Below are 11,861 nucleotides of genomic sequence, written 5' to 3' on the forward strand. Positions count from 1 at the left end.
AAACATTTCCAAACATGTTTTGAAGTATTATCCTCCTCTCGTAACAGAAAGGTTTTCTCTCCGATTGTCTTTTTCTTTAAAAAAAAAACAACAAAAAAAACAACAACAACAAAATAACAATAATAACCCGTTATTTTAAAAAGCTGCAGAGTCAGTTTCCTGATGGGAGAGGCTGCTGAGCCTCATCCAAAATGCAGACAGGCTGCTCACCCACATCTCTGCCAAGTCGCTTTCCACTTTATATTTTACTTTTTTGTGCGCTCTGTCTCCCCCTAGTGGTCAGCCTTTTCCGGATTTTTTTTTTTTTTCTCCTATTCTACACATTAAAGGTCCTGAAGTTAATAATGTGCTCTCTGGCTGTCTGTGCGCAGAACAAGACCCTGCCGATAGAGGACACCACAGACTGCCTGAGCACCATGGCGTGTGTGTGTCGTGTCATGCTGGAGACTCCGTGAGTGATTTTTTTTTTTCTTGATGCCACAGATCTAATTTGTAATTAACAGCCTTTCAAAGTGAATAAGATAGACTGTCCGAACTATGAGAAGCTAATCCAGTCGTTTCACTCTAGTACGCACGGATTCTAGATGTGAAACTCTGTGTAATTGGATTTGTCTTTTGGTCTCTTCTCATCTGGGGCCTCATGCATAAAAGAGTGCGCAGTTTTCACACTAAAACCTGGCGTACTGAAAAATGTAGAGAAGTGAGGCGCACAAAAAAAAAAAAAAAAAATCGGATGCATAAAGCCGTGCGCACGCACGTGGCCGCGCAACTTTCCTTTATAAATCCTAATTTGCGGGAAACAGAGCGCAGCTGCCGGTCCGCCCAGTCGCCACCCATAAATACATATGTAAATTAGTATAAATACCCGGAAGTCTGCCACCACGTGGAGCAATAACCATGGCAACGTCCTTGTTTGAAGCAGTATAAGTATTTATAATAATAATACTTATATAGTTTATTTTTATTTTAAAGGTGCTTTGAGGACACATAGTGTCACCTCACACAAATAAAAATACATTTTAAAGAAAAAAAAATCCAAATTAAAAAAATAAATAAATAAAGAGATCCTGCAAATGCCTGTTTGAACAGCAGCGCGATTTAAAGACAGACAGCGAGTCAGAGAGTCATTGAGTGGGGAATGTGGACGTTTATTCTAAATACTAGAATGCTTCATGTCCACAAGGCGTGTTCGCAAACCGGGCGGCTGGACTGGAGGATGACTGCAGCTGGACCGGTACCGGTACCGGTACCGCACGGCTCTTTAAGTTTTGCTCAGAGCTCCAGGATGATCAGTCTGGATTAATCTGAAATCTCATAAACCATCATCAACATTTCCCAGCAGATCAACATGATCTCTGATCAATCGCTCCCACTGAATCCTTCCATTGGCGACGTTCTCCATTTGAGCCAAAGCGCTCCACAGTTACGCGGCTCACCTTTGCGCAGTTACTTATATACATGTGATTGCATGCACACCTTGATCACCTTAAAAACAATCAAACCTGGTGATTATTTTTAATCAGCATGTTTGAGTTAATCTGCTGATCCAACCCTGTTTTCTTCCGTTAGTGAGAATGAAATGACCCCATAGATGCATTTCATGCGCTTCCGCGCACGGACCGATGCGTCACATCTTTATGAGACAAAAACTTTGAAAAAGTACTATTTACATTCAAGCGAGGTTCTCACAGACTTTTATTTTTATTTCCTTTATTTTGTCTGCGTGTTAGCTTATTGTCTGAGGATTAATGCGGTTCAGTTTCATCGTTTACGTTTAAACAATAAAATATTAAAATCATGACAAACATCGGATGATTCTTGGTCTGAATAACACCGAATGTCGTCAGATTTCAGTGTATTTAGGTGAGTTTTGACGCTTTGTAGTTTGATATCGTCCAGCGGAAAAAGTCTGCGTGTATTTACGCAAACTTTGACGCAAAGTAAATTTTTGTTCCTGCCGACTTGTGCGTAAAATATGGCGCCGCACATTTTTTGTGCGCAGCACGCTTTATGCATGAGGCCCCAGGTCGCCTTGGTTCTACACTGTAAAATATTGCTCACTCAACTTGACTCCGACTAGTTGTTAAGGTAAGTTGTATCAACTTTGAAGTTCAAAACATAATTTTTCCTCTTTTTGTTGGCCAAGTCATTCCTGTGAAAGATTTTCTTTCATCTAGTTAAATAAAGTTTTAATAAAATAAATAAATAAAAAAGCGTTTGGTACAACTTCAGTTGACTTAACTAAATTTAGCAAAAATAATTAACTAAAAATGTAATTAAAAACAAAAGTTGTCCCAACTTAATTACTTGAGTTTTTACACTACTTCAAGTTGACTTAACAGAAAATTAACTCTATTTTTATTACTCTTTTCTACGTTAAGTCAGCTCAGTTCATGTTTTGATTCAGATTTTTTTTTTTTATTTCTACTTTAAAATTGTTATTGACATAAAATAATCTATACAACATTTAAGTGTTTGCAAATTTCCGCCAAAAACAGAAACAAAAATCCTTTTCTAACTTTTGAAAAATGCACGCGTTTGGATACGTTTACATTTTTCTGAATGAAAAAACAAAGTATAACCAGCAACGTGTCCTTTTCTGCTCTTTAATCTGAATGCAGGATTTCCTTTCGCACTGCAAAAGCACAAAACCTCACCAAGTGTTTTTATTCAGTTTCTAGTGCAAATATCTTAGCACACCAGAAATAAGACAAAACTAACTTAAAACTGACTTACAGGTAACTTTTCAACACAATGTAGGAGCTTGTTTTAAGTCAATAATTCCTTACTATTGATTAAAAAACGATTTCAACTGGCACATTATTTCACTCGTGAAAAATGTCGCTATAAGTGAAATAATCAGCCAGTGGAACTTGCACTTTTTCATCAATATTAAGGAATTTTAAAAAAGCTGAAAAGTTACCTGTCTGTTAGTTTTGTGTCATTTCACTAGAAACCAGGCCAACAAGCCGTTGCTAGGTGTCGTGTTTTTGCAGTGCGGAAGCTGAGCCTCTCTGTGTTGCAGGGAGTACCGCTGCCGGTTCACCAACACAGACACCATGCTGTTCTGCATGAGGGTGATGGTGGGCGTCATCATCCTCTACGACCACGTCCATCCCGTCGGAGCCTTCGCCAAGACCTCCAAAATTGACGTGAGTGCGGTCACGTACGCGCCCGGAGGGTCGCGCGTGCAAAGTTAGCGAAAACGTTGCACATTGTTGTTGCATTAGGGGTTAAACTGGGATCAAGGAACAACACCCAACACCTTCGCTTCTTTCACCTTCATGTGAAAGAAGTGAAGGTGTTCAACGCAGATATCTCAGTACCCCTGAAATAAGACAAACCTGACTTCAGTGAGATATAGGAGCTTGTTCTAAGTCAGTAATTCCTTAATCTTCATGAAAAGTACTAGTTCCATTGGCAGATTATTTCACTTAAAATAAGTGTGAACTAATCTGCCAATGGGAGTAGTTACTTTTCATCAATATTAAGAATTTAATTACTTAAAAAAAGTTTCCATATCTTGCTGAAAATGTACGTGTAAGTTCGTTTTTTTCTTATTTCTAGATGTCTGCACCAGAAATTAGACCGAAAATACTCGGTAAGATTTAGTGTGTTTGCAGTGTGACTGATCATGTTATGTTTAATCCTTCACCTTAAAATAGAAGGACTGGCCGGACGAGACCCAGAGGTCTACAATTTACAAATCTGACTGGATCGTGACTAAAAATAAACGTTTCTGCTAACATATCGATAAAACATGTCGCTAACATGCTGACACGTCAGCAGGCGTGTTTGAAGAGTGGAAAGAATTTAAATATTTGCTCCAACTAGTGGAAAACTCGCCGTCTGCCATCTTGTGTAAGAACTGCCTTCCACATGATGGCCCACAGTACTTGTTGCTATGGGAACGCCTCCCTAGATGTGAAAGAAATGTCCGAAAAGGGAGGCAAAAATGACTGGAAATACCCAAATGAACTGACTAAAATTTGAAACAAACAAGAAAATATTAAAATCGCAGAAATGCAACAACAAAACAAATCCCATAAAGAAAAAAGCAGTTTAGTCGTCCTCACATTTCCACAGATTGTAGACGCGTAGACACGGGGTGAGGTTGAGCCCAGGTTGTTGACCTTTAACCTGCTGTGCTCTGACGCTGTGTCGTCTCTGTTGGCTGGCAGATGAAGGGCTGCATCAAGGTGCTGAAAGAGCAGCCGTCCAACAGCGTGGAGGGGCTTCTGAACGCACTGCGGTGAGTACGGAGGCTGGGATGGACACACTTAATGTCTCACTGCAGTAGGATAATCTGAGACGGGGGGGGGGGGGGGGGGGGAAATAGAAGAGAAATGTTGTGTTCCATTTGAATAAAACGTTGGGGTTGTTTTTTTGCTGTGTTTTTTTTGTTGTTGTAACAAAATCCTCTGTTCCACACTTATTCACACACTCTCCATCAGTGTAATTAAAATCTGAAAATAGAAAACGTCTGGTACACCGCAAAGGATCCACAACTCATTAACCACGTTTACTGCTTAACTTGTGCTCTATGGTAAATAAAACCTCCATCATCCACTGGCTGTAAGTCCACAGCAGACTTCGGCTGCACCTATTCGTCAAATTTAAACGTTTTCAAGGCAACAAAAAACTGACCCGTATTTTCTTTCTTTCTTTCTTTTTTGTTGAGAATACACTAAAAATCAAAGACGTAGAAACAACTGATTGGAAAGAAACAATTTGGAAATTGTATGTATTCCTTTTAGTACGGCAAACGCAGAAAAAAAATTTTTTCATCCTTTGGATCTACAATAATCTAATCTTCCCTCCAAAATATTTCCTGACTTTATCCAGCTGCACGTTTTGAACTATTTTCCTGCTGAAAGACCCAGAGGCCACTGATATTGAGTTGTTTTTTTATTATTAATATTAATTATTATTATTATTATTATTATTATTATTATTGTCATCATATGAAAAGTCAAGAAATTCTTTAAAAAATTCATGACGACATCCACCAAGTTTCTCTGGGCCTTTGTAAAAGAAATGAGCCCTCAGCATGACAGATCCTCAACCGTACCTAAAGGTGTTTGTTTCATCTGGAGTCAGGTTTGTTGTGTTGACAAAAAACTCAAAACTATAATAGAACCAAAATGGTTTCAGTTACACTTATTAATAATTATTACCATTAATTACTACCGCTTATGGAAAATATAAAATTAAAAGTCGATACTCTAATTTTCTTGTGCGTGAGGTTACGCTAACAGCGCTGCCATTTCAATTAGATGTTTTTTATGGGTATTTCTTGCTTTTTATTATTGCTAACTTGTACCATTATGAACCATTTCTCATCATTTCTGTGTTTGGCAGTGTGTGTGTGTCAACTGTTTTTGTTTATTTCTGTAATCCTGCCAGGGGACCACAGATGCTAATTAGCCCTTGTGGCTACATCTAGCATATCTACGCGGTCGTTTTACTGTTCTCACGTTGGTTAATGTGCTCTGACCCGTTTTTGTTTCTCTCTCTCTCTTCTTTAGGTATACGACACGACATCTAAACGATGACAGCACCTCCAAACAAATCAGAGCCCTGCTGCAATGAAGGAACGCCAGAGGAGAGGGAGGAACGTCGGAGCGCACCTGAAGACGGAGAGAGGAGGGGAAACAGACGCCAGAGGCTGAAAAAGCTGTTTGTTTACAATAGACGAAGAGAAGCATCTCTGGGTCTGGAGCAACCTGAAGAGAAGAAGAAGAATAATAATTTAATTCTATATATTATCAGCCGTCCATCATTCTGTCTCTCATTTTGTAAAGTAAGAAAAGAGAAGAAAAGAAGAAGAAGAAACCAGAAATGAAGATTATAGATATTTATTAAAAGAAGTGAAACAGTAAGCAGGATTACAGAAGAAGCTCTATGGGGGGGGGTAAAATTTAAAGGTCAGAACCGAAATGTGACAATAGCTAGAGTTACGTGTTCCTGCTGTTAGTCAGACAAGTTTTGCACACTCCCCTTTCGAGAAAACAGCATCCGTCTTCTTACTGGAAGCCTCCCCCCATCGCCGCGGGAACCGTGGCTCGGCCCCTCGGTTATCCCTCAGCTGCACTGATCCCCACGCTCAGGCGAAACGAAGCAATGTGATGGATCCACTCCGGAGATTTGCTTCTTGCCTCCCTTCTGTCCCCCCATCACCACATCAGTACAGCTGTGGGCTACCGGATGAAAGGACCTACATTTTTTTGTTTCCCCCTCCCTGAATTGCCTCGTATCCATCCATCCATCCAATTTGTATTTTTCCTTTTGGCACGACATCCACCCTTGTAACGTTGCAGCACACACAAAAAAACCAAACCCTTATTAGGCTGTCTTCTCTCCATGGTGCTAATGTTGCTAAAGCTATCTCAACAATGAAGCAAAACCAACATGCTTCATTATGGAATCACATCCAGCTTTTTCTGCTGGAAAAAACAAACAAACAAACAAACGATCAAACAGTTAGCAGATCAAACCTACGCACCAATCCTACAGCACACTTCTTCACCTTGTGCCAAAAAAGCTGAGTCGTTTACACTCCTGTTGCGTCGCCACGCTGGCTGCCGGGGACGAGTTTTGTAGTCCTGACGTGTCGCTGATCATCTTTAAAAAAACGAAAAGAAGAGATGACAGGCAGAGATCTTTTAAAAAAAGAGAGATGTGAGCCTTATGGTGTAAATAAGCGAAGCTTCTCCTGTCCGACATGCTCCTCTTGAACTCTCAGCCCACATTCCCACTTATTCCGCCCAACCAGAGTTCTTTCTTTTAGTGCGAAAAGGCCGAGGGCCAGCTAGTCGGAAATAAAACTTTTAACAACAACAAAAATATTAGTAAAGGAGTGCTGTAATTTGGTTGTCCATAGACCTTAGTCTGATTTAATTTATAATATATTTTCTATACAGGGATGTGTGCCCAATACATACATACATAGATGGCATGTTGTAAAAGTTCTGACAAGAGTGTGTAAATAAGGTGTTTTTATTCATTTTTAATTGTTCAGTGACGCTGAATTCGGGTATGTGTTGTCTCTCAGAATTACCATGCGTTTGGCTTGGACCATCGGACTTGCCGTAGTCATAGGTTTCAGAAATTCAACTTCATTAAGGCGAATGAACCAGAGGGGAGGGGCTCTCCATTTGCTTGTTCTTTTTGTATATTTTGTGCAACAATAAACTTGTCATTTATTACATTCAAATGCTGACGTTGTGCGTTTGTGTGTCATATCTGGGACATGACTGACTTTAGGTCATAAGTATTTTAACTTCCCTTCCAGCCACCATGTTTGTCAAATTTCAATTTCAGAGCCAAATGACATGTTTCTGTGAGAAGCTACAAACATTTACAGATTTTGTGTGGCATGATAAACTGTGTCCCTGAAATATTGTTTAAACATCTACATTAGTGTAGTGTGGTTAAACTTTAGCAAGTAAAACGTGTATGAAAGCAGGACTTCAAGCTGCCTCCATTCTCTTTTTTTTTTTTTTCAAAAATTTATTTATGCTTTAACATGAGGTACAGTGAAAAGGCAATGCAATGGTTATATAGTTACAGTGTACCTTTAAATACAAACATAATTGTGAGAGCTACTCGCAAGCTAGCTAAAGTTGTGTAGCGAGCTTGCTAACTCTCACCCAAGAAGCTAAGTCAAATCCCCGCTAAATATTAATTACTTGCAAGTTGGGTAACATTACATAGCTAGCTTCCTAACTCTCACACAAGAAGTTAGGTGATATAATCCCCAACAAAATATGAGCTAATTTTAAGCTAGGTAACGTTGCGTAGCTAGCTTGCTAACTCTTACACGAGAAGTTACTAGCCGTGCACTTCCCAACAAAATGTGAGCTACTTCCAAGTCAGCTATTAATAGGTAGCTTGCCAACTCTCACCCTAAAAGTTACTAGTTGTACAGTTTCCAACAAAATATGTATCAGCTTGACAACATGGGTGATAGATTTTTTATTTCTTTTTTATATATATAGCTTCACATTGTCTCATTAAACAGCAAAGTTGAAAATAAAAAGCAAGGTGTGTTTTGTAAAGCACATAAAAAGGACAAAAAGAGTTAACTAAATAGACATTCAAGAAGTAGCTGAGAGGCTAACTGTTGTCAAAGTATTTTAATAAAATAAATCTGAAATGTGTGATGGGCATCCCCCCTTTGATAACTAAATTAAATTAAATTGCTTTTACAAGTCACCTTAGTCAGCCATTTAAATCTTATAATAAATACATGTTTTATTAAGGCCTCAGAGATCTAACAGAGAACATTAGTGAACAAACTGGGAGAAAATTGCAAAAAAGATTCAAGATTTGGCTATAAATGTCCATTAAATGTAATGGAGGACTGTCCAAGCAGTTGTTTAGAGTTAAGAGAGCCTGGAAAATTTCCAGATCTACAAAAACCTAAGCTGAAAGTTTGGGTAAAGATAGCATTAATGAGATAAGCAAGGACCGAGAAGCTAATCAGAGCTGATGGGATTATAGCTGGAGCTAAACAGAGGCCAATCCTGGAAGAAAACCTTTCATATTCTCCAAACAATATGAGACTTGGGTTAAGGTTAGGTTTGTAGCAGGATTACTACCCTGGACTCAGACAGACTTTATCCTTCTAGTCTGACAGAACCTGAGTTTTCCTACAAAACAGAAAGCACAGAAGTCAGTAGCTGCACAAAGCTGGTCGAGTTACAACCTGAAAGGTTTGTGGCTGTAATGTGTTTCTACAAAGTTCTGGCTCAGGCCAACTGACTACAAAAGTATGCCACACTTTTAACATTTTTATGTGCCAGAAACATTTTAATAACTCTGTTTGGGTCTCAATCCCAATAAGATACATTGGAGTTTGAGGTTTTAAAGTGACACAAATTCAAAATGATGAACACTTTTGAAAGGAAAACACCAAAAAGCTTTTAATTGGACATTAGTTATAAACTTCACTTACATTTAAACCCAAGGGCGTAGGTTTGGTCTAAGTTTTGGTGGGACCTTACAACTTACTCACCAACTCACCAGCATTTAAAATGAATGCTACCACTGCGTAGTATATTGAAATATTAAACTAATCAATGTAGATTTTCGTTTATTTATTTTGTTTTTGTTAAAAAATACATATGTTTTTTTTTTTTTAATTTATATGGCAAAAATTGGTCGGGACTATTTTATATCCCTTGAATATTGGTCGTGACATGTCACGACCGTCCATACCCAAACCTACGCCCATGTTTAAACCCTGGTGTCGTTTCATCTAAATTTAAAAGCAGATTTTTTCAAACTTATTTTCAACATTATGTTCAATTTGTTGGAGAATGTGCTGCACATTACCACAAGGGGGCAGCAAAAGATCGCTGTAAATGTGCATGCAAGGCTCCACACCTAACGAATACATAACCTACTAACCTGCTTAATCTGGATCAAAAGACACAAACATAACAAAATCATTATGATAAATATTTGCTCACGTCTTCCTGCATAAAAACAGTTTAATTTATAACAAATGTAGACTTAAAAACAGATTGTTTCAGCCTTGGTTTGTTAAAATAAAGGTAAAATTCACTGTAAAGTCTAACGTCTTGGAGGCGTAAAGTGGGGTTATAGTTAAAGTGGTCAGCAGGGATAAATGTAACAGAAAGCAGCGGGATAAAAAAAAAACTCAAAACAAAACAAATTCAAGCTGGAAACAAAAGACAAAAAGCTACTTGGGTGCAATCTCGATGAATACCTGTCAGTCTGTATATGCGTCCCAACTGCCATGTTATGAATGGGGAACCATTGTCTCAGTTTACTTCCCTACTTTTACATTTATAAAATAAAGCTGGGTGTTTATTATCGCTCAGTGAAGGCTGTTTGCTAAAGTGTAGCCAGAGGCTTAAACAGGCAGGTTTCCTCTATACAGTTTAACCCTCATTTAAATGCTCTGAGTATTTCCTTTCAGAATCCATTTGTGCCATGTTGCAGGCAAGAAAAAGAGGAAGCAAAACATGCAAATCCATATTTCATTGTTGACTTTGGAGAGTCTTTAAGTGCAACAACGTGTGCGCCGCTGTTTGCTCAGCTAACAGAGTCAATACGAGCTGCGGCTTCAGTTCTTCCAACAGTCAAACATTATCTCTCATCACTCTGTAGTTCCTCTGAAACGCTTTGCAAATCCACCTCTTGCTTTGCTGTCCCCCCCCTCCCTTCCACGGTGACAGCGTGGAGCGCTAACCGCTCCGAGGAGGGAGCACTTATCATCCGTGCAGACACAGATACACAAAGGCAGTGGTTTTGCTTCACCGCCTTCCGCTTCAACCGACTGGTCAGCGGCAGCCGTCCCCCGAACGGAATCATTTCACAAGTTTTTCCACCTTTCCTGAGACCTAAGAGCTGTAAAATTCAAACCTCAAATAAAAATACATGAACCTAAAACACAGGGACGCACGATACATAGGCACCAACATCAGTATCGGCTTTTAGTCGATTTATTATAACATTTCGGAATCGGTCCGATAATTGCACCCAAATTTTGTGGTACAATTTTTCATTAGAATGAGAATAGTGACTCTATTCTACTCTATTCCATAAATAAAATATCCATCTGTATTTATTTCCGTGGACAGAAGAGGGAGTGGAGGAAGTTCAAAGCAGATTGGTCATGTGGTATTTGTTTAGTCGTGTGACAGTAAATATCAGTTATTGGCGATATTAGTATCGGATATTGACATCGGCCCAGATCATGCTGCTGCGTTGCTACGTTGGAATAAATACAGCAGTTTGCAGATGTCTGCACTCTGTTCGATACTTTCATGAAGCAAATTTTCAGATCAGATCTGGATTCTCCCATGTTCCACAACTTTACCCATCTCCTCTTGAAGCCGTTCTTTTGTCGATTCGGGCGAATGGTTTGGGTCATTTTCATGCTGAACTGTAACTTCCTCTTTCTTTCCATTTACCTTGACAAATTCCCTAAAAAAAAAAAATCAAACTAAATCAGACCACAGCATGCAGCTGCCACCGCCATGCCTCAATGTTTGAGTAAAGTGTACTCTTTTGTGTATCTTTTGGAATTCAAGACAGAAGTTCAACCTGTTTTTGGAGACTTTTGGTATATTTTTGCATTGTTTCGCTGGGCTTGGATGTTTTTCTTTATTGAAAAAAAAAAAAAGCTTTCGTATTCCTACCTTACAACCCATTTGACAAACAGTATTGAAGATAGTCTTCAAAATTCCCAAACAGCTAACATCTTCTGTTCTAACATTGCTTCAGACCTCCTCTCATCTGAATCGTCGTACATTAAAGAAGAAAAAAAGATGAAAGAAATTTCTAAAATGTATCAAAACTTTCTTTGCATCTCAAAACCACAACAGTGAGAGGTTACAACAAAGCTGCTCGCACACTTAGACTTTGAAATATCGCGGCGCGTGAGATGTGAGTGACCCAGCCAGGTGTGCGCTCCGTCCTGCTGGACGTGTTCGGGTTCGGTATAATGGGGCCCTTGAAATGGGCCTGAGAGGACGTGGGCGAGCCGCTCCACAGTCCGGCTACATCTTTGTTGCGTAACACGTTTAAAACATGAGTGAGGCATGTGCTTTTTTTTTTTTTTTCTTTCCTAAAAACAGCCCCACATCTGTTTTAAATACCTGCAAAAAAGAAATAAATAAAGTAAATCAAAGCTGAGGTCAGGGTCTCGGTTTTTATTGCCTGAGCAGATTCAAGAGGCTTTGGAAAGCGTTTAAATTTAGTCCAATCTCATGTTGATTTGAACACGTGATGGACATGTTGGAGGGTCAGTGCCTGACAATCTTGGCACTGTGCTCCTGCAAAATACAACATTGTTAAAAATGTCTGAATGCTGTAATACATGTTGT

General features: G+C 39.1%; 1 protein-coding gene across 4 annotated transcripts in view; it reads left to right on the forward strand.

Moving 5' to 3' along the window:
- The window catches only part of LOC102234312 (protein FAM49A-like), a 40,399-nt gene extending 33,183 nt beyond the window's left edge, over positions 1 to 7,216 (forward strand). For all 4 annotated transcript variants that reach the window (XM_023344856.1, XM_023344855.1, XM_023344857.1 and 1 more), the window contains 4 exons: positions 372 to 451; positions 3,026 to 3,152; positions 4,182 to 4,252; positions 5,529 to 7,216. In XM_023344856.1, coding sequence (XP_023200624.1) covers positions 372 to 451; positions 3,026 to 3,152; positions 4,182 to 4,252; positions 5,529 to 5,592 — 342 coding nt within the window. In that variant the 3' untranslated portion in view covers positions 5,593 to 7,216. The remainder of the gene's footprint in view (positions 1 to 371; positions 452 to 3,025; positions 3,153 to 4,181; positions 4,253 to 5,528) is intronic.
- The last annotated feature ends 4,645 nt before the right edge of the window (positions 7,217 to 11,861 follow it).

The sequence above is a fragment of the Xiphophorus maculatus genome, chromosome 13 (assembly GCF_002775205.1).
Source record: "Xiphophorus maculatus strain JP 163 A chromosome 13, X_maculatus-5.0-male, whole genome shotgun sequence".
NCBI classification, from domain to species: Eukaryota; Metazoa; Chordata; class Actinopteri; order Cyprinodontiformes; family Poeciliidae; genus Xiphophorus; species Xiphophorus maculatus.